Source organism: Dicentrarchus labrax, unplaced genomic scaffold (assembly GCF_905237075.1).
Source record: "Dicentrarchus labrax unplaced genomic scaffold, dlabrax2021, whole genome shotgun sequence".
Taxonomy (NCBI): domain Eukaryota; kingdom Metazoa; phylum Chordata; class Actinopteri; family Moronidae; genus Dicentrarchus; species Dicentrarchus labrax.
The window spans coordinates 8,995,099-9,018,546 of record NW_026136702.1 but is presented as its reverse complement, the minus strand read 5'-3'; the positions used below and the strand labels follow the sequence as shown (position 1 = coordinate 9,018,546).

The 23,448-nt window shown below is 38.4% G+C and overlaps 1 protein-coding gene across 1 annotated transcript; it reads left to right on the top strand.

Moving 5' to 3' along the window:
• The first annotated feature begins 347 nt into the window (after nt 1–347).
• On the top strand, nt 348–23,240 carry prim2 (DNA primase subunit 2). Its single transcript, XM_051377221.1, has 14 exons — nt 348–443; nt 1,481–1,630; nt 1,770–1,882; nt 2,130–2,224; nt 2,318–2,438; nt 3,310–3,405; nt 5,118–5,255; nt 8,303–8,370; nt 9,725–9,797; nt 10,088–10,273; nt 18,458–18,584; nt 18,808–18,890; nt 20,684–20,752; nt 22,483–23,240. The coding sequence occupies exons 2-14, from the start codon at nt 1,486–1,488 to the stop codon at nt 22,708–22,710; spliced, it is 1,542 nt and encodes a 513-aa protein (XP_051233181.1). The 5' UTR covers nt 348–443; nt 1,481–1,485; the 3' UTR covers nt 22,711–23,240.
• The last annotated feature ends 208 nt before the right edge of the window (nt 23,241–23,448 follow it).

Below are 23,448 nucleotides of genomic sequence, written 5' to 3'. Positions count from 1 at the left end.
ATTTATTAATAAATACACGGGTCTTTCTACTTATTAATAGTATATTCTAGAGAGGGGAAAAATAATAATATATAACATTTCAGTCTATGGGTAAACCCACTAGTCCCGGGTGCGTTTGTTATGTAGTAGAGACGCACCCGCAAATTCCTGCATCAAGAAAATACTCAATGTATAACCAGTGTGTCTTCATTTCAAGTCTTAACTTCTTCAGCTATAAGACTGGTTGATATTTGCTATACAAAAGGGGTAGGTATTTCCTTTATTATATTTTCATAGAGGTCAGCATCAACGTTGGAGATACGGCGGGGCGGGCGGAGCAACTAAACGAGCGCACACTCGCTGCGACTCTCTTCCTGAAACGTCATCGTTAACCCGCGTTTGTTGAACAACGCACTTTGTTTGGCGGGATTGAGTTAAGGAGAAGCGACTCCATCGTCTAATCGGTAATATAACGAAAATATAAGCGTTTAAATGTCGTTCCAGTAGTCTTATATATGGTTTATCGTGTGAGAAGTTGTTTTAGTTTACTGTATGTTATCTAGCATCTTCCACCACGTAGAAGTAACGCTAGCTATCCTGTGTTTGGGATGTGTTGTTGACTTAAAAAAAAAAAAAAAAGGTAGTGTACAGTCTTGTTAACTTTACTTTAGGGTCTCTGTGTATGGCTTTAATGAAGTCTCCACCAGGGTGCAGTTGGTTTTAAAGAGAAAGCACGTATTTTATCGGGGCTGCAGGACCTACTGTAACATCATCAATCACTAGCTAACCTAGTATCTTCAGTCCAGTTGTCTCTTTAGTGGGTTCACAGCTGTCTTGCCAGATTTTTGTATCCCTGAATCAACTTATACCTTACTGAGTTTAGAGAAGGCAAGTTACTGCAGATAAAAACACATTCTGTTGCATGTATATTAAATATCTTTCTTCTGCTTGACACAGTCTGTAACAGTGACACAATGGTGATTTGTGGTGTATGAACACATTTGCAATAAGTTAGTGGAGTTGCCATATCTGCTGCCCGGGTTATGGACACAGGAAGTTAGTAACAGAGGCAGTAATTTAATGTGGCTTGGTTTAGGAAAGATGGATGCAGCATCCTTTGAGTTGTCAGACCAAATTAAGGTCAGTGGATTGCTAATTGTTAGCAGTGGCACCTTTTTATAGGCTGCAAGGATTTAATCAGTCACACAATTCTTCTCTAGTGCACCATGTTTTATTCACACAGTATCAGCACCCTGGCAAGGTAGCTGGGACCGTTATTAACATAAAGAAATCGTGGTACATTGGAGAGGAGTTGTGCAACTTATTCAGCTTTCATGAAGTTGTATTTAGACACACGCTGGTCTGTGCCTCGCAGTGTGTGTATTCTTCAAATAAAGAAATTGTAGTTGCACCAATTAAGCCTGTGACTACCAGTGACATATTATCTAATGATACATTATTGTGCATTATTGAAAACTTTCTTGTTTCCCCTTTCCATCAGGAGCTATGCAGTTTCCAAGCAGAAGGAGGAAAAACAACATCAACCCTCAGACGGAGCTCTATGGACATGCTCTGCAGTTCTATGGGCAGCCTCCTCTTGAAAACATCTCTCTCTCTGAATTTGAGACATTCGCTGTCGACAGACTGAAACGTAAGACCTCGGTCTCATGCCAGTAGAGCATTTGTAGTAAGCAGCAGTTTTCTTTGCTGTTGTGAAATACATTTTAAACATGTTAAAAAAAAAAAAAAGGACATGATATTTATATTGTCTTCTTTTATTGCCACTGCAGTGTTGAAGACCATTGAGAATTTAGGAGTGAGCTACGTGAAACTGTCAGAGCAGTACGCAAAGAAACTGGAGACTGAGTTTAAAAACCTGAACTTTCCTTACAGACCCGATGCTGTGAGTATGTTTAGCTTGACATACATCAAAAATGGTTTTAAAGTTTAGCAGTGCTGCATTTATCACGCCATAAGACCATTTACATGTCACCATGTAACATCACACTGCACTTGATCCATCAAAGTTAGTGCTGCACAATGTGCTCCTTTGTGCTTGTGGTTTTTTGTGTCAACAAAAGTAATGAAATATTTGTGAGTAATGAAAGCGAAGATGTCCATAAAATATGTATCTCCATTAACCCGTAAAGGATGACAGAAAAATCCAGAGTGGACCAAGTGAATATGAGAAACGAAGAAAGGACCACATCTCCCACTTCATTCTCAGACTTGCTTACTGCCAGACGTAAGTTAGTAGTTTCTATAAAAAAAATGCTATGGAAAGGGATGTAGTTTAAATGCAACTGAATACATGTTTATATCTAATGCTATTTTAAAGGGAGGACCTGAGACGGTGGTTTATACAACAGGAAGTTGATCTATTCCGCTACCGCTTCAATGACCTGCCTCCAAAACACAAGCTTGAATTTCTCCACAGAAATAATCTGCAATATGACACGGTAAGTTTTTAGATAAACACTGTAACTCAGAACATTCATTCTAGCTAAAAACTGCAATATTTTTGTTACCTGAGGCTTGACTGATCTCAACAGGGCACTATCTGAAAGCGTCTGTAGAATAAGCATTTCTGTACTAATCTTCAAGCTAAAAGTAGCAAAATGATGTCTATAAATGTTACTCATGACAAAGTACTCTGCTGTATGTGTCTCCTCTGGCTTTGTGGGGTCCTGTCGTAGTTGTAGAACAAGTCACAAATATGAGAAAGCTGACACAGAAACGTATTAGTGGTGAATTTCAGTGAATAATATTGTGCATTATATTCCCAAGCCAACAAGCTCCATTAGCAACATGTGTTCAATTGTAATTTCACTAGATGGAGCTGTTGGCTCACTGTAACAGAACCCCTGAATGTTATGGTTTCCTTAAATGGTGATTAAAATGTTGAAGAGGTTTTTTAAGTAAAAGAGTTAATTTTTCTGAGATTTTAAGTGTATATAAATGAATATATTTTGACAGAAACAGTAATTAATAATCCTAATTGCATGTGAATAATAACAGTATAAAAACAGTGTTTAGTTTCTTTTTTTTTTTTTTTACTTAAGTATGTCTTTAAGACCTGCATAAGGAAAACACTGCAGCAGCTGGGTTTCCTAAAACGGAGGTGAATTAAAAAAAAAAAAAAGTATCAACTATTTAATATTTAATAATACATCAACACATAATCTGTCAAGCAAGGATGAAAATGGTGCGTTCATCAGATAAATGATGTTTGGTTTCCATGAGCCTCAACCTTCAGTGTATTAAATCTGACACAGGTCTGCCTTTGCAGCTCTTTACTGAAATTCATCTCCCTCATCAATAACTTTTCAGATCAGTGTCGAGGAGAAGAAGACCCTGCTGGATAAACTTGTCAACTCCAGTTACGCCGTCAGTGGAATCACTGTGGAGGATCAGGACTTCTACAAAGTGAGTTCCTCGTCTTTCTCTCTCCATTGAGACCACTTAGAATATTAAGTGCCTAAGCCTCCATAAAAGGGATATGTTTGTGTAGAATATTATTCTGCGATTTGTATTACTTTAGTTGTCACATAGTGGATGATATTTGCCGAAGGGAGCCACCCAGACATTGTATCAGTAATTTAATGTGTTGTATTTTCAATGTAACTTTAATAAAGAAATGGCTTTCTTAACATTGGTATCTATCAGACAACCAGTAAATGCTCTTGGGTTAAAATCACCTACCCCACTGTAATTATCTTCAAAGTGATTCTTCCATTTGCAATCAAAAGCTCCATTATTTGAACTTCTTTCTAAGGTACGTTGTTAATGGTCAGTTTGACAAAGAAGTGTCCAGAATCTTAGAACAACAGGAGATCAGTACTGGTTATTTTCATGTTGAAGGGGCACCAGTATTAAAATTAAGGTTAGTTGATGTGTAGTCTCGCCTAGCCAGACCTCCACACTTCATTTGAGTGCTGTGCCAGCGGTGCAGAAAGGTCTGGCTGAACCCGTTATCATTCCGGTATAGGGGGAAAAATGCTCAGGCTTGTTTGTATTTCTTAAAACCAAATCACAATTGTCTTGGGTAGCTCTAAGCCCAGGTGCAGCGATGGTGTCAGGGGGACTTGTTTTGGTAGAGCATTTGGATGTGGGGAGATGAGGCCTGGCATTAAAATGGTTAAACAAAAAAAAAAGGTTGTAGCTGCCAGCTTGTCAGTGACCAGGTAAGGCTGATTTGCCATTTTCAGTGTGTAGGTTGCTAACTCGGAAGTTGTAGTTTTACGTAGCAATGGGGACTTTGAAAACGGTAACATGCAGATAGCAGAGGGGGAGGGAAATGCCCAAAAACATCTCTATTGTTTGCTAACTTGTTAGAGTACCCTATTACAAACTTGAATAAATGAGCCGTCTGTCTACATAATTTGGGTCCCATTCACAGGTGTCTTTTAAGATATCAACCACATCCACTGCATGCAGATCAGATCACACACTGTGCAATCTTCCACAATGACTTATGGTGTTGAATTTAAAGAACAACATTTTTTGTTTCTGGCAAGAAAGGAAGTGTGGATGTTCCTACCTTTGGGGCCAATATTTTGTCAGATGACAAATGAGCAAATATTGCTCCCCGACGCAGTCTATATTAACTTTTTGGAGAATTCATTGCTCTTACAAATGTTTAATTTCCACTCTTTATCTGAGTATATTGCCTTACTTCTAAAGAAATGTTTTGACATAATTTTGTTGAATCTCTAAATTGAATCGCATAGTGTAGAAATCTCTGAAATCGGTATGAATGCAGAGCCTGCAAAAATAATTGGCGGATTGTCAGATCACCGTCATTGCCTTTCACAGCTGAATGGATTCAAGTCTTCAGTTTTTCTGTTCAAATAAGGGAAAGGAAAGGGGAAAATGTCATGGCCTGCTACTTAACTATAAATTTTCATTTGAGGCTCGTTGCTGACATTCCTATTGGTTGAGAGAATGTAAATCATCACTTATTTATAGAACATTGCTAGAATAAGTGTCATCCTTGGATTCCTCCTCTAAAATTACGAAGGGTTGGCCATAGCATCCTGACACTGACGATGAATGCAAATGGAATATAACGTATATGTCTTTTAAAAGCATTTATTATTGAAAACATTTTTTTATTCAACTTCTCTTTTATTTTAAAGGTTCCATTTCAAGATGCCCTGGATCTGGTGCGGACAAGGAAAGTCTACCTCAAAGCAGGCTACGTGTACATCCCTCACCAGGACATTGTCACCATTGTTCTCAACGATTTCCGTACTAGGCTTTCCAAAGCTCTCGCAGTAAGTGTTTGCAAGTCTTCACTGTTTTGGAAAGGATGAATAATGAAAGTTATGTAATATTACAGAAAGCTCCAAGACAAATGATAATTTGTATTTCGTGGGAAACATGACAACAACTGCAGGCATGATGCGCTGTAGTTTATAGTGTAAACATTTAGCACAAATGTGTCTTTTATGTATGTAGACTGGGCATGGACTGGGCTTTAAATCAATAATAGAAACATCTTACACACAATCCAATACACCAACTCTGACCTAAACAGTATAGACATAGACATAGATTTTAAACAACACCTCTCTGACTCAGTCCAACACAGCTTCTCTTTGCATTAGATTGTCTCCCTGTACATGTGGTTTAAGTGGATATGTTTTGTCTATACAGTAGACCGGGTTCCACGAGGCAAATTATTAAATCGCAACCACGGTTGTCCCCTTTAGTGCCCCGAGGGGAACTAAAGGAAATGCGCAGGGTTCAAATGAGGGGAATAAGTATGCACACATGACATAAAATGTCTGAAGGGAAGACTGGAGACAGCTAGTATGAAAGTGCTTATTGTCCCTCCGGGCATGATGTTTTTTTAAAGGCTGTGGAAGGAGGTCTACGAAGGCGCAATATCGGCACACTTCAAATGGCCTTAGGGACATGGAACATGATGTTGTGGTAACCAGGGGCCTTCTTTATAATACATGTGAGAAGACAACCATGGTTCAGTTACATTGTGGTGAGGGGTCCTTGCTAGCCAACAGACACAAGCACATTCAACAACCGTAGGCAGTGGCACTAAATAGTTTATGAATAGACTTGTTCTATTAATGAGGTGCAACAAACTGTGTTATAGTGACTGTGTTTCTAAGTTACCCTTAAATCTAGTGCTGCAATTTCTTGTTTCTTATCTGCCGAATATAAACTGTTACAGATATTTATCAGCAGTAAGCTAATACCGGCCAGTATATTGGTCTAGTTCTCTAATACCTATGCACACATACATGTATGTCATCCTTCGTCCTTTATTTTGTTTTTTCCAACTAAAAAGCTGTCAATAGTGACAGCAGTTGCAATGCCTTTCCAAAGTTGCTGTTTGAGTCTACTTTGGGACTGGCAGTCCGCTGCTTTGTGCATAGAACATTCTTTGGGAGTTTGAACAAAGGTCCATTTTTGTTCCGCGATGTTGTTCGTCCTTTGTATTCAACCGAGTCGTCGCTTTCAATCAGTGCGTTTCTGTGTAATGCCTGTGCTCATGATAAAGAGTTGGGCTCCTTTTAACCAGTGACCTGAAATGCCCATTGACAAGTTGAACAGCACTCATCTAAAACTCACTACTGGCAAACTGGGATATGTGTGAATGTCACATTGTAGGATGCATTGTGTGTTCGTGGTGTAGTACAGAAAGTCATTGCCTCTGTACTACTGTTGGCATATAGTGGGCACATGTCCTCCATCATGGGACAGGAAGGACCATATTTTCCAAATTTCAAAAAAGAAAAACAAATAAAAAGATCCAGTCCAGTTCCACCATTCTCCCATTCCCTCATTCCCTGGTAATTATCCGCACCACTAACTGTTGGAATGAAATAATGCTCCGAAACTATTTTCCTTGTAACCGTGCCATTGTGACTGTCTGTGTTACTGTAATGGTTATTCTCCTCCACTGGGAACAACAAGGGGACATAGCAGAGAATGTGTCATTAAAAAGGCATGAAATTGAAAGCTGCTTCTCCATATGACTCCAGTTATTGGTTGGATGTTCATTTAACAGAAATATATTATGGCATGCTGTTTAGGAAATTAATCTTTAAATATATTGAATGAACCTTGAATATATTGAATGAATCCTTGAATATATGGAATTAATTCTTGACTATATGGAATGAATCTTGACTGACGTCATCAAGGCACTGCTGCCATCTTGTATTTTGCTGCTGCAAGAAGTGAGAATGAGTCAGTCAGCTCGGAACCTCGTGGCAGCAATACTGAGCAATGAGGGCATTATTAACTCATTGGCGAGAGCTTGTACGGCCCAAAATCCTCCCAATAGTACCCGTGCCCAATACCGTTCTCCTGACAAAGAAGTTTGTTCCCTTTTTAATCGTGGCAGGCCGACTACAACAGGCCTCAGGCAAAATCCTGACGCATAATGTTCTTTCGGCAATGTTTTGTTGAACATTATTACTCATAAGCACTATGAATGTCGCAATAATGGAAATATGATCCTCAAGGTGACGCGATATAGTCTCCAAACTGTAAGTGTCATTTGGAGTACAGCCTCTAGCAAAAAAGTTTTCCAGTTCACTTTGATGAAAAGGATACAACTAGGTTTTGAATTTCATTAAGTATTCTCAATTTTTTATCAGTATATTCAAGGATTCATTCCATATATTCAAGGATTCATTCCATATATTAAAAGATTCGTTCAATATATTCAAAGATTCGTTCAATATATTCAAAGATTCGTTCAATATATTCAAGGATTCGTTCTATATATTCAAAGATTCATTCTATATATTCAAAGATTCATTCCATATATTTAAAGATACATTCAATATATTCAAAGATTAATTTCCTGAACTGCGTACTATATATATATATATATATATGTATATATATATATATATATATGACAGGGAATAAATTAAGTTTTTAAGTAAGGGTTTTTTTTGTGCAGAGGAATCACTTGACAGTAGTTTCGTATGCTACAGATGTTTCAGGATGATGTATGATCAACCTAAAGTCAGCTGAGGGAATTTTAATGCATTTTAATACATTTTAATGCTTTTCTGGCACTGCCACCAAATATTTAATAACATAAGGATCCTTGCAAGTCTTATAATTGATGCCAATTATTTACTTTTTTTAGTTAGAATAACAGAAGTAACAACACTGAGCAACCCACAATAAATGTTTATTCCTGATCGATAGCAGTCTATTTTAACCTTTAGTTATTTTGTGTAGTTCTTAATTTTTGCATTTAACCTGCAATGTTAAGGATTTCTGGTCCTTTTACCAGCTCTATTAACCATTACTCATGTGATGTCCATCTCTTCTGCAGCTGACAGCCCGCTCGTTACCAGCAGTGCATTCTGATGAACGGCTCCAACCGCTCCTTAACCACCTCAGGTAAGCAGCAGGATTAATAACTTTGCTGCCACTTTTCCAGGACTCTGTTGAAAAAGAGATTTAGCAGGATTGATCTTTGGCACCAAAGAACATTGGGGGCTTGTGGCTAGTCTGAGTAAACGCAATCTGTCCCTGTAGACAAGTCCAGATGTTGTGTGAACTTCTGGTGCCTGGCTATGTGCACAGCATTATCTGTTCCTATTGTTACTCAGTCAGGTAATTAGGAATATGCAACATGTGTGTTGTTTCTCCTTCAATTTGTCATGCACTGTCTTGTATCTCTGTCACGTTGGGCAATGTTGGTTGTTGAGTGGCAGGGGCCATGTTTTTCCTCAGTTGTTATTTTTGGGATAGATTACTTTATTGATTTGTAATGGGTCTTAAGTTTTGTACAAAAGTGCAGTTTTTTGGGTGAAAATTGACAGATTAAACAGAGCTCAGTGTGCACTTTGCACAAGATAAATAACATATGGTTGGGATACCTACTTATTGTACGATCAGAGCCTGTTATGTGAGCACAGTGCAAGTAGTTTTCCATAAGACAGGAACGATGCAGTAAAAGCTGTTGCTTATCTTGATGTGTTGGACGATTAGGTTTCACCCAAAATGCAATACAAGCCTGATGACTCATCTAAGTATTTCACTATCTGCAATATTTAACTATATCTATTGACCAAAAAAGCACTTAAAATGTCCATATAGTTATTATGCTTGATCGAACAATACAACTGCTGCTAACATATATTGCTAAGGCGGTATCCCTGTAGAGGTGCCTTAATGTAAAAACCTTAACCTTAAATTGAAAGTTAATGTGATTCAGCAACAGCACATACGTTTGAATTCAGTAGTCGACAGCCGACTTCATTTCAGCATCAATAGCAAAGGAGGGCAGCTCAGAACCCAGTGAGGGTGTTTATCTTTACTCTAGATAAAAGTAGGAACATGAATATAGGGGTGGAAGAAGTCATGTTGCCTGATTGTTGATGGGGATTAGTGGGCAGGTTGTTGAGATTAGTGGGCCGACCGCTAATCTCTGGTAAGGGGAAATGCAATGTGGGACTCAAGGGGTTGCCAAAGCCATCGACTTAAAAATCTACTGATAGCAGCTTAGTAGATTTAAGTTTGTTTGGCAGGAGGTTACAGGGGATGTATTATATTATTTTTTTAAAATAATGGTTTCCGGTCAGGTCTTAACCGTATTTTCTATCAAACAGACTTAATTTCATTGAGGAATCATACCTCAGAAAATATAATCAGTTTTCATGGCAGCCCTCTGCTTCTAAAGTTGTTTTAAGATTACTAAAGAAATTTAGTCTTATTGGTCACAGTCCTGATAATGTATTCTTTTTTGTAGTCATGCCTATGTGGGACAGGATTACAGCATCCAGAAGAACGTTGGAAAGATCTCCTTGGAGCAAATTGATTCAGTAAGTTGCATTGACAATCGATTCTTGAAATATCAAGTTCAAGGTGCCATTTTATTTGGGAGTGAGTGGTTTAAAAGGGGAGAATTTATGTTTGTATAGTAATACAGCTGGCCCAAAGCTAGGAATAAGATGAAGTGTGTTTATTCCCACTTAAGTTTTAATCAATCAGTTTACATTATTTTTAACACCATAGAAAAGGAAGGAGAGAAAAAGTAAGTGAGAATAACAATAGATATCCACAGGTATATATATGTTATATCTGTGCGTCATTAATTGTTGTCGGCCTCCAGCTTTCAGGAAAGTCATTCCCACTCTGTATGAGGCAGCTCCACCAGAACCTTAGAGAGAGCCACCATCTCCGCCATGGCGGTCGTATGCAGTACGGCCTCTTCCTCAAAGGCATCGGCCTCTCTCTGGAGCAAGCGCTGCAGTTCTGGAGGTCAGAGTTCATCAGAGGCAAAGTGGACGCAGACAAGGTAATGTTAACAATATTAATGCAATATTGCTTTACTCTTACTTGTAGTTTTTAGAAATCCGTTCTCTTCTTTTCACCTCTCAGTTTCCTGTTAAATGTTGATGTGGGTTGCCCTGCTCAGCCAAATGTCACTGCAACTTTAGTAAGACCAGCAGCTTGCAAGGAGATTGATCTATGGGATGTATAATTATATAATCATAATGAGATCATAGTGAACTAAATGAACTGAATGAAAAATAAAACATGTGACAATGATGCAATAACCCAGTTCACCCATATCATAAAAGACGGGGCCAGATGGCACTTTCTCATTTTTAATTTTGTTTAATTTTAGATCAACGCTACACATTCATCTAGGACTGCCCCAGACTTAAGTAACATTTTTTTTCTTTTTCTGTTACTATCCAACTAATGACAAGTGGGTCGCCTAAAACTCTTCTCACCTGTTAAGTCGACTGTTAGGGGGCAGCCCTACATTTATCCCACTTTATGTTTAAAACAAGATAAATGGTCTCAAATTGTTCTTTGACTATTACCAGATATTTTCTTTTAGAGGGCCATTTCATTTTCCAAGGCTTGTATATGCTGTATTCTGTACAACCTCACTTCTGACAAGTTTATCCCTGAACACCAGATTAGTGGACTGTAGGAAAGTGGTCTGAATGTCTGAATGTCTCACCCTCTCCAGAGTGCTATTCAACACTTAAATGGGTGGTGCTCTTTCGTCTGTGATGAAGTGACCCCATCAAGACTGTATTGATTAAAAAAAAGTCCACTGGTATTATTTGCATGCACTGCTGTGATGAGGCTTTGGAAGACTTAAGTGGTCATGAGTTCAGTTATTGTGCCTCTCAATAAAGGACAGAGACTCAGTAAAGACCTTCAAATTGTTCCGCATGAAGGAAACCTCCATTGTTAATGTGAAGGAGAGACAGTAGTGACGGGAGACACCACATGATGGAACAGTTTGGACGAAACAGACAGATTTTCTTACTGCAGTTCAGTGGAAACGATTCTGTGTATTTGTTCTGTAAACAACCCTCGACTACATCAACATTTATTTAACAGTTCTCACATGATTGTGTTCACATTTCTGACATCAACAGCTACAGCATCAGGTTTTGCTTCCTTAATTAGGTCCTTAGATAGCTGCAGATATGTTGTTGTTCAGTGTGTCTGACTTGAGTACATGGTTGAAAAGTCTGGTCTTATAAATGTCAATGCATTTCCTTATTTACTGTCAAGAACATAACTGCCTGTTGAATAGGTAATTGCTTGTGTCAGTTTGCTTTCACAGATATGACTGTACAGTATACACTAAAGACTGTTAGAACATCCCTGTATACATCGCTTTGGTTGGCCAATCTTAGTAGTGAGATATGGCAGACTTCACTCTGTTTTTTGAGTCGTTTTTTTATGGTCCGTCCTCAGTGCAGCCACTTCGAGATAGAGGTGTTACGTGAAATATGAAAATGACTTCATCAATTCAAGAGATTTAACTTTATTCTATTATTCTTTGTTGATAATTGTTACATTGTTGAGGTAATTTTTCTGTGTTTTCAGTGGCGTCTTACTCACCCAAAACCCTTTAGTATGGCGGTCTTCGCTTCCCTGAATACCTTCCGAAAACAAACTTTGTCTTAAAAAGTTAAAAGACCAATTACAATATATAAATATCATATCATAAAAAAAGTTATTTGTAGATATTCTTCACTTGTGCCATGTCCTTTTTTTCTTTTAGTAGTAGCGTCAATTGGTTGACAGGACTAACAGGGCTGTGCACTATATTTAAACACTCACATGACTTTTAATTTTTAAAAGTATAATCATCTGACCATATGTAGTATTATTATTATTATTATTATTATTATTATCATTATAGAGTCTTTCTTTGTAATAAAACTGGGTTTATTCTCTTTGGGTTGTCACCACATATTTTATTTAATTACTCAATTTTAAATAAAAGTGTATACAAATATCACACGTCCACCTCCTAAGACTGTTTGCTGCCCAGCCCCAGCTAGGAGTAGTGGACAGCTGAACCAGCACGATCTGATGGCATTGTGACAGTGTCTGTTACACAACTTCAGTAATCAAACGGGAACAGTTTTTACCTGTTTATATATTCATCATTTATATTCTGTAACTTATATTTGCAAAGTGCAAGGCTTAAGAAATACTGTCCATCCGACAGTTAAACACCCATACTCGGCTTAATCTAACACATTTTTGAGTGCTCATCAAAAGATGTAGTAATAACAGAGTGCAAGGAGTGCCAAGAAATCATTAAATTGTTCTAAGCTGAAAAGACAGAGCAGCAATCTGGCACAGTAGTGCTTGTCGTGTGGGCCAATCCCCGAGCCGTGTTACCTTTTGAATAACGATTTGTAGTAGTAGATCACATGGCCAGCATGTCACTTCAGGTAGTCTGCCTTCTTTCCAGTCCATAACCATGTATTGCATCAGCCAGACAAAGTATCTGGGCATGTTGTGGGAATATCTTAAGTCTCTGTTTCCTGCTGGTGTCACAGTTTCAGTAGTAATGAGACGCCACATCAAAGAATTCCAGACCAGACTCTGATGCACAAAGATAGAGTCCTTCATGTTTTTAGCTGTTCGAGTGTCAAATACTTGTTGGAAAATTAGTCACTTTTGAGGTTTTTCACATCTCTCAGAGCAAAAGAACAGCTTTGTATAAAGAGGGAAAAAGGTGACAAAGGCATCCTTGGTGAACATGCCGTGAATAGAAACACACAGGAGTTTTGAAATTACCACTTTAGAGTATTTGTATATGTGTCTTAAATGCCCTTAACTTACACTGAACCTGAGCTTGTAGCACTTTATGATGGCTACCATTCCAATTGTTTGAGTACATTTAACGAACAGATGCTGTAACGGTTGTGACTGATGTCCCCATTATGTTGTGTTTGTGTTTTTTGTCCTCTACAGTAAATCTGTAAAATCTATAGTGTAAATTACCCCTGTAGGGACAAAGATGTAAACTGAATTATTACGTGGCTGTCGGGATCTTTAAGAATTAATTGAAAAGACACAAACCTGTTTATTATACATAGGAGCACGCCAGACAGGTGGCCTTCTCTTGTACTATTTAAAAAAATTTAAAAAATGTTAACACAAAGTTCACAGATGTTACCCAAAATAAACTGTTGATTAAGTAATTGAATTAATGTGATATAAATAAATAAAATCATTATCACTAATGACTAAATCAATAATTTTGAAGGTATTTTATTTTTGCTTCGCATCACTTTTTAATTATCAAAATAATTTTATTGTAGGAAAACAGCCATTTTATAGTTGAAACCGCTAGCATTTTTCTTCGGGATGGTTAAAATTGTATTTCAGGACAGTTTGGGACAGTGGTGAAAAGAGTTAGAGACCCCTTTTTGGCACTATGTAACCAGACTAATTGGGCTTAGACAGGGGGAAAGGTGAGGGAAATAATGCAGAGAACTAACAAGGCTGCATTACTAATTGGAGATGAAAAGCAAACAAATGTCACCAGTAATTTGTGTAGCCCTTTGAAATGGTTTCGTACTGCAGCAAAATGTTAGGAGTCAGGGCAGCCATTTTTCCCGTCATCTGTAAAGTAGTTACAGAAATACAATAGCAGAATAAGCTTTGTCACTGACACCTGTTAAAGCATGTTTTTAGATGAATAAAGCAGTGTCCATCTAGCCTCTCCTGTCCTAGTATCTGTTATTGGCCCTCAGTAAGAGCCCCATGGCATTGACAGTACACTGGATTCATGTTGCAGCCCTCTTCGGTGCCCCATTTCTGAGGTGGCTTGGTTCCCATGTACAAGCTCCCAGAGAAAGTGTGATGGGCTGTGCACAAAGCCCAGCCCTTGTTTCACAGCAGAATGGTGCTGACCAGATCGCAGCTCTCACAATGATGTATGTGTTAAGTCAGTGGCTGCACTTCGTGGCAGGCTGCACAAAAGCCTGCTCATTAGTATGCGACAGGCACAGAAAAAAGGATGGGAGGCAGCGGTGCCGAAAGGGAGGCCTGGAGGAAGAGCCGGTGTAATATTAGACTAGAGGGAGAGAGAAAATTGATGAAATCAACTTGATCTATCCATTTTTCTTGCCACAGAAGTTAGCCTATTTATTTAAAGGAGTGTCTATTTGTACCACATCGTGGTGGGTTCTTTTTGCTGTGGGGTAGGACTGTTGTTGAACTGCTTGTTTTACAGATGTTAACTTCAGGTTAATTAATTTCCACTAACTGACACCATTTTTCACTTTTATAGGTTTGGCTTCCTCTGGGGTCTGTTCCAACAATCGAAGCAATTCATTAGATGACACTTTATATTAACTGCTCTTAAAAGTTTGGTAACAAACCTACAACATGTTGTTTTAGTTTTTAATACTGATCATTTCAGTACATTTAAGAAAAAGCCTCTTGCTCCGTCTTTGCAACATATAAAAATATGTTCTGAGTTTTATTTATTTATTTATTTTTTCTTCTTTTCTTTGCATCTGTCTCACTTTTGGGAAAAAACAGACAACAGCAACCTCTGTGATGAGTTGCTTGCAGAAATATGGTATTTCAACAACTTGACATACATGATCCAAATCCTTGAATAAACAGAATATCAGCCAATACACCGTTATCTGATTAGGACTGAACAGGAAACGTCTAGAGAACTGCACTTAGTTTAACTTCTAATGCTGAATATACAAGTTGTCCAACTGGTGTACACTCTAGGACTAGGAGGACACATAGCTGATATTATCTTATCACAGATACTGTAGTTTTTTTCACTAGAGAGCACTGACATGTTTATTTTTCAACTGTAAAACTACTTGTTCATTTTTAATTCAGCTCTATTAGCCCCTTTTCATAGCAGAGATTTTGACTTGTCATAGCAGGAAAAACACAGGTGTTATTAATAACAGAAATGGCTTTGTTCTCTTCAAATGTCCCAGTAAGTCATGATAGTGTTGACAGTAAGGCAGCATGCACAATACCAGGACTCTGACACTGAAGCAGATATATGGTATTCAGCTATCATTCATTTTATTTATACCTGTGCTTTTCCTTACAAAACTTGGAGAACAATGACACTGAACTCCTACAACTAGTGCAACTTTTAGGGTTTGCTGCAGGCCTGTCACAGCGTCTTTGCAGTTCTAATTTGTCTCTTTTGCCTTTTAGTTTAACATTCTACTTTTGCATTGTGTGTATTAAAAAGCGGCCCTCTTCCTCTGCAACATCAAACTTCTTCATCCATCTCTTGTGCGCACTTGCCGTATTTTATAGTCCCTCACCTTTTATTGTTTTTTTGGTTCTGAAAAAGGCCTGTAGTGCAGATTAAAAAAGGGAAGTATTTTAATGGTATTACATACAAGAGGAACTGGAGCTACAGGCATATCAGTCACTATGGACTGAGCCTAAGAAGCAGTGCCAAGTTTACACACATGCACGCACACACACGTACGTAATCCCTTTGATTGTGTCCTATTTCTCTGTCTCCATTGCCGCAGGTTTTTGTGAATGTGTCCTAGAGTGTGGGGGGATGTTACAGTGATGTAGCCCCACGAGCCAAGATGTGCACTAGAAGAGCTGTGGCTCTGCTCCTTTAATGCATCTTTTGTGCTTGTGTTTAGACTCTCTGCTCTGATTTTCTGTATCGCCTTAGTTTGGAGGTCAGATGTATTAGAGTATATCCAGGATTATCTGTAAGTGTAGGACCGGAGTTTGTGATTTTAAAAGGCACAATGAACATATCATATATTTAGGAGGAGTTGCAATCAATATGAGTTTTAAAAAAAAAAGAAAAAAAAAGAAAAGTAGGACAAGTTGAGAACAAGCTGCAAGATGAATTGTACAGCATCTGGCTGCTGAGAGGAAGCTGACTAATGTTTTTAAAGACAAATCAAACGTCTTTAGAAAACGGCAAGTCAAAAACTGTTCACTCTAATCTCTTAATACACATTAGTTTCATTTTTAAGGTTTAGCTATAGGGCTGATTGTGGCTAGTCCCTGTATTTAAGAGTGTTTCTAATCTGTTCTTGTGAAGTTTAGCAAAAAATAAGTTAGACCACCTCAGTTTCACCTGGAAGAAGTGAAAGTTTAATATCCATTTCTAAGTCTTACTATGCCTTTTTTTTTAGACCACACAGGATTTTTTTTATTATTTCCTAATTATTTCACATAATACATATTAAACACACTTTAGTGCCAGTGGAGTTCCAAGATTCGTTTTAATAGAGTAGGGGGGTCTTAAATCAGGAAATGTCCTCTTGAATCCTTAGAAGCTCTACATAATTAATATTTGATTCATTGTACTTAAAGAAGATTTTATGGATTTTTAAATTGCCACTGCAGCTTGTCACATTAGCAAGTTCAAGGGTTTTATTGCAACATTAATGTGTTATGATGGGTGCAGTCATGGTGATTGTGTTCTGCCACTGTTGAAGCACACTGTGTGTATTTTACTGTTTGATTTTCAGAGGCAGGGTCCTTGTAATTCATTTTTTATGGTTGCACATAAGTGTAGTACATATAAAAACGGTTCACTGTGAAGATTGTGTAGAATGACCCCCTGGACAGACGATGGTGTGAAGGTTTGCAAAGTCTGGCACTTAAGAGTTTATTGATATGGTTCACTTGTGTCCTTGACTCTGATGTTTTGCTTCTTGAGAGATCACATAAACATTTCCCCAGATATTAAATCGGGGACTCACATACTTAGATTGAATTCAAACCCTGCTGCAGTGTGGTCATAGATATATTTTATAAGATTAGGCAAGGCCTAGTTTTGTCCAACTGTGAATGCAGCCTGTTTGTCAGTAATGATAACTTTAGGCTGCTTTAAATTAAAAAAGGGATAAAATACATCCAAATACCTAATGATTCTTTGAATCGTCATTGAATAACCTTATTGTCTTAATCTAAATTGTTCAGTTTATATAAAATGCCTGTAAATTGTGGCAAATACCCATCTTAATATCTTAAAACCAAAGGCGGTGTCCTCTTCTTGCTCACTTTCAACCAACAACCCAAATTCCAAAGATACTCTGAGATATCACATAAGACGAAGAAAAGCAGCATAAAACCTTTACTTAAGTAAAAGTTCTTACAAAACTTAACAGATGGCCTCTGTGATATATTATCATGTATGAGAGTTTCTGATTGTTAATACTGATGCTTCAATGCATAAAGATTGTACTTTTGCAGCTAGTTGAGGTGTAGCTACTTTTTACTGCTTTAGATATAGTTGGTTCCCCATGGGTCACAGTAGAAATCTGAGGGGACGTGAGATGGGAAAGGAGAGAAGGAAAAACAGTTCTTAATACGGTTGAGCAAGTGTTTGGCTGAAACGAGTAATTGGCACAGATAGTGTAGTATCCGCCAAGTAAAATTTGTGTATCCACTTTCTAATAGGCAATAAATATAGCAAGACATAGACATCTGAAATGTGACCCCAACTATACACTGCTTTTCTGTAACTAGTAACTATAGCTGTCAAATAAATGTAGTAAAAGTTAAAAATTAGTATAAAATGGAAATACTCAAACATCAGAGTGAAGTTGCCTCAAAATTGTAGAATACACTATAGTACAAGTACAGGATTTGAGCCGGTCCTTATACTTCATGGGGATGCTCAGCCGTGCTTTGCCTGGAGCAACCATCTGAAAAAATCTTTGACGAGCCAAAGTTGGCTAATCGCATTAGGTCAAAAAAGACGCTGGAAACATTCAGAGCAGTCTGAATTCTGACTTGTTTAATATCACCATCCAACATTGTAACATTGTATATGACAGAAACTAAGGAAAAGCTTAATAGGTCTCCTTTTAGGTGGGCACATTGCACTGAATACTGGTACACGGCATTAACAATTCCTTCATTTATTCTTGTATTTAAAACGTGCTCCTTTATATTGATTCAAAGTGCTCTGCAGGACAAGGGGCAAAATCAATGAGTGGGAAAGATGGTCATATTCCGGTATCCATAATTCAGCTATCTCGAGTGTGGCGACACCTCTACAGCAGGTTCTCTCTAATAGCTCTATATTTCATTGAGGAAAACACCCTGTCAAAACTGACATGATGTATGACAATGTCTCTTTTCACCCCAACCTTGTCCCTCTTACACTCTCATCCTCACTAATGCCTTCTCTTCCTCTCTCCCTTCATCTCTCTCTCTCTCTCTGTAGTTTGACAAAGCATATGCCTACGGCATCCGCCACATGTTTGGCAAAGAAGGCAAGCGAGCAGACTACACCCCCTACAGTTGCATGAAGGTGATTTTATCAAACCCACCCAGCCAAGGCGACCATCATGGTGAGTTGACGGCTGTTGGAACACGCCATTACCCGTAATAAAGCCACTCAGCTGTCATTATCAGGCTTTTTAGTTTAAGTATGTGGCTTGGAAATAGTGACACAACAGACTGTGGACATTTGTCATTACCAAAATCTTTTTCACAGAATTTCTCCCATCTGTTCATCAGGTAATATGCTCTCTTAGATGTTTATTTTAATTCATTTTCTTTTCCTGTTTGTAGGATGTCCATTCCGACACAGCGACCCAGAACTGCTGAAGCAGAAACTTCAGTTCTACAAGGTGTCCCCCAGTGGAATCAGTCAGGTGGGTGCCATCCCCTGCAGTAGACTTCTCATATACTTAGACTTCTCTTTACTAGGCCTCTCAAATGGTCGAACAGCCCTCTAGCCACCATTATCTGCTTCTAACATCTTCTGTATTACATTTCTCCCCCTGAACTCATGAAACTCTGCAAATATAAGTTGTTATTTGTCAAGTGGTTTTTAAAGTCTGTGTCAGAAACTGGCATGACTCAGTGGCTGAGAGCAGTTGTTCTTACAAGTTGAGAAAATACACGTTGAAAGTAGTAGACTAACCACTGCTGGGGAGATTGCACCAACCTGTGAATGACTTCTTAAGAAAAATAAACATTTGCTGACAGTAGTGTTGTCATACAGACAAAGCCTGACAAGACTAATGGTCCACTGAGGCTGTACTTGCATCGGTCCTTTGAGCTAAATGCTAATATGCTGATGTCACCATCTTAGCTTAGTGTGTTAGTATGATAATATTTTCTCATAAGCACTCAACGCAAAGTACAGCTGAGAATCTCATTAGTTTTGCTGGCATTTGGTCATGAACCAAAGTACTGAACAGATTTTAAAAATGACCTGCTTATGGCATTAGATGAAAACTTAATGAATCACCAAAGTCATCATTTTATGCAATCCATTCAATAATTATTGAGAAATTTCTCTCAAAAACACAAATGTCAACCTCATGGTGATGCCAGAGGAAATTAAACTTGACTGGATAAGGCGAAGCTTTGACTTGCTGGTGGCGCTACAATAGTCATGATCAACCATGTGATAAGGATTCATCCATGAATGGCTGTGCAAAATTTCATGGAAACCAGTGCAGACACAAGTATCAAAATCCTAAAGATTTCCTTACTTTTGTTTTCACAGGATGATGTACAACATCTTCCCTTCATAGTAGTTTATTTCTGAGAGACCTGAAATGTGAAGATAGTTAAGGCTGTAATGTAATGATCAAGTGTGTGGTGGATGTTCCACATGTTGGTTCTCTAATACCCTAAGGACCTTATCACACCAGTTTGATATTTTCTCTTTAGCATGAGAGAAAACAGAAATACATTTCTCTTTACTATCAGTCTTTGTGTGCGTTTTTCAAATGTTCCTCGTATTCCATTAAACATAATCATAAAAACTGCAATATCTGGCAGAAACTAAGAACAGCTCATTACTGATCTAATAGCAGCCCCAGTGTCGAGCTTGCTTGTGGCAGCATCACGCTGGAGGCAGCCTTCAGGAATATAGGGAATAATGAAGGAGCCAAATACAGGCAAAGGAGTCCGCCTCGTAGTGAATGCTGAAGACCTACAGCAGGTCACTCACCCTGAGTGTGCACTCATGCCTGGGCTTTAAAATACCTGCTCGAATCCTCACTTTTTAGCTTTAACAGAGTTTCAGAAAACCAGGAAATCCTATAATCATATAAGATGTACCAGAAGACTTGGAAGGTGTAATCGTTACCAACAGTTGTTCTACAAAGAATTGACTCGGCAGGAATATTTCAATTAAGCCAAATAAGGCTGTGATCTGTTTTCATTACATTTGCAATGATTTCTTGAAGTATGTTTTCACTGCTGTCATTATGATTTATGAGGAATGTTTGTGTAGGTAGTTGACCTAAAGCCAATTAAAACAGCTTTTTATACAGAGCTGCAACAACACCAAATGTTGACAAGAACCTCTTTTAAATGCAGTCAGTACCTAAGGTGCAACGGTTCAACAGTGTAAGAAAACAGTCCTAACCTAACCTAACCCGGTGTCTTGGACGTTCTCTTTTTCTATCCCGTCCCTGTTTCTTTGCAGATCCTGGAGCTGGTTAAAGGCATGCACTATCAGCTGGCGTGCCAGAAGTACTTTGAGCTGACACATAATGTAAGTGCAGATTTAATTTGAAGTGGGGAGTAACTGGGGCTACCTGTGTCACAGACAGGGGGGTTTGGTCCCTGCATCTCACGCATGAAGGTTCAGGAGAGACCCAGAACTGTCATTACCTCTGTCATTAGCTGGCCATCATAGCCACTTATTTTTTCTAAGTTTATTATAGCGTTCCGATGTATTTTGTCCCCTGTGGATACTTATTTAATTTAATCTGTTTCAGTTTGGATGCTTGAGTCATCATCCCTTTCAGTCACACTCTCAAGGTCCTCGTTTTAGAGGGGGGAAAAAAAAACAAGTTCTTAAACTCAGAAAATATTTGCTTGTGACATTAAATGCATGACATTCAGCTGAATTTGGCAAAGAGTTTAAGATGTTGGATCATTTATTAAAAAATTCAAGGTTTGGACTTAAGTATTAAAGCAATATAACACACCAGACCAATTGGAACATGGCTATTTAAACTACCGTCATTGCTTTGAAAATTGTATGTACAGTATGTGCTGCTACAACTCAGTTTCAGATAGATCAACTGCACCTACAGTACCAGCACCTCCTAAAGGTCACGAAGTGTGTCATTTATTTAACTTGTACACATACGTGAATGTAAAAGTGCACAGATATGAGAGTCATATGAATCTACTCCTCTAACCATAGGCAAGAAAGCAAATATTGTTACTAACTATTCTTTTGAGAGTGTAACCCTGGGCTACTTGGCTCCGTGCCTTTAATAGAAAATGCTGTTGTCATGTGTTTGCTTACGGCCATTACATTTATATTCATTTAGTCCACGCAAACAATTGATGTAAAAAAAAATAAATAAATAAAATCAAAGATGTTATGTTCTGCAGTCATGTGTAAAATTAATTAGTCTGCTTCACAGGACAATTTATACACATTGGATTCACATTCTTAGGATGCCATTATTTGATGAAAGCAAAGATTTAACAGAGGGTTGTGTAAGAGTGCAGGCTCACTTTTGGGAAGTGAGAAATCATAGCAGCTGGTGAAGTAGTCAGTATTGATCTAACAACCCTTTCAGCCCCCCCCTTCCCCCGCGGATACATTATATGTTTCTAGGAAGCAGTGAAATCCCTACGTAACTGCCTTCAAATTAGTTTCAGCAAAACGATTTTCCTCACTCTAGTGGTTCAACAGGTAGAAATTGCAAAGTGAAATGTGTCCTTACTGATCTTAATTTGGCAGTCGGAAGGCGCTGATAGAGCTGCTAGTCATTTGTAACATTTACTCCTTCAATATGAAATGGTTTTGAAAACATCAATCAGAAGTACGTGGTTGTTTAAAAATTACGGAAAAGGTCAGAGAAAGAGCATTCAGGAGAGTTAGAACTTCATCTGTTTATTGATTCATAGGTTTTTACTCGCCATGAGTGATTTTGACATTTCATTTCCTGAAAGGGCATTTCATCTCTTCACTGTGCTCCGATGGAACAGTTAGCCGGTGACTTAGCTTGCTAATTTGGCCACGAAAGCCTGCTGTCCTCATTATTGTTAATAAATTAAGTAAATTGTTAGTAAATTAGCAAACAACTCCACCTTTTCCCCATGAAGCAGATGTTACAAGATCATCTTATAAAAGGTGACATAACATTGAATCAATCAGTTTGCCACCAACCTGCCACTCCTGTAAAAAAAAAAAAAAAAAGACTGCTGTTCTCATTTTCTCTCATCGTTTTTCTCCTGTTTTATTTTATTTTTTTTGTGCAGATTGAGGAAGCCAGTTTCTCTCTCAATCACCCCAACCAGTACTTTATAGAGAGCCAGAGAGTTCTGGGCGGAGGCAAGGACATAAAGCGAGAGATGGACACTCCACAGAGGTCGCAGGATAACGCCGTTGCCAAAGGATCCGGTGCAGCTCGAGAGGCGGCAGCAAACGCCCCCCAGGGTTTGGCTGAGATGACAGAGGATCTGGACTCTTTCTTTCAAGATGCCTGACTTTATTATTTTTTTTCTTTTATACACGTAGAAATCAATGTATGTTTGTCTTTTCTATGAGGACTGGGGGTTTGGTGACAGTCCATATTCTGACGTCCACTTATCTGTATCTGATGTGTTAAGTATTAAAGTTGCATCTCGGTAATTTCATGATCTGTTAGTCGACACTCAACAGACAATGAGTTAACCTTGACAGTGCATTAGTCAAACCTCAACCTTCAAACCAAAGCTGTTTTCTACCTTTTAAGAGTTCTTTGTGAACATGTCAGCGTAAACATTATCATTCATTTTTCCATTTAACCTGAGTGTTAAAAGTCTCTAGGTTTTCTTCCTTTGTTTTCACCGTGGTCTGAACTCAGGCTGCTTATAGCCAGTTTCAGTGCAGTGTTTTGGCAGGGACATGGTTTTCGGGGTGATGAGTAGAACATTTCCCAGCTGTCACAGAAACAATGTCATTGTATTTGCTGGCAGGAGTATGGATGAATGGTGGCAGGAGGATGGATGAAAAATAAACAATTTCCTCAGTTGTATTATGCCGCCTTGGAATATTGCCTCATAGTGCACAATGCAGTTTATTCCCAGCACACGTGGTCAGATATTTCCTCACTCTCCTCTCCAACTTCTTTCTGCTTAATAATTTGTGAAGAATGGTGGCTTTCTGAAAATCAAGAATCTTTCGCGCTAAAGTGGCGCCAACTTCTCTAATCTCGGTTCTTTAGGAGCTCTTATCTCCACTCT

Bases quoted from the DNA above. Each gene is read 5' to 3' on its own strand.
- prim2 (XM_051377221.1), top strand. From the start codon at position 1,486: ATGCAGTTTCCAAGCAGAAGGAGGAAAAACAACATCAACCCTCAGACG. The intron at 1,883-2,129 runs GTGAGTATGTTT...TAACCCGTAAAG, and splicing joins TTCCTTACAGACCCGATGCT to GATGACAGAAAAATCCAGAG. The intron at 18,891-20,683 runs GTGGGTGCCATC...GTTTCTTTGCAG, and splicing joins CCCCCAGTGGAATCAGTCAG to ATCCTGGAGCTGGTTAAAGG.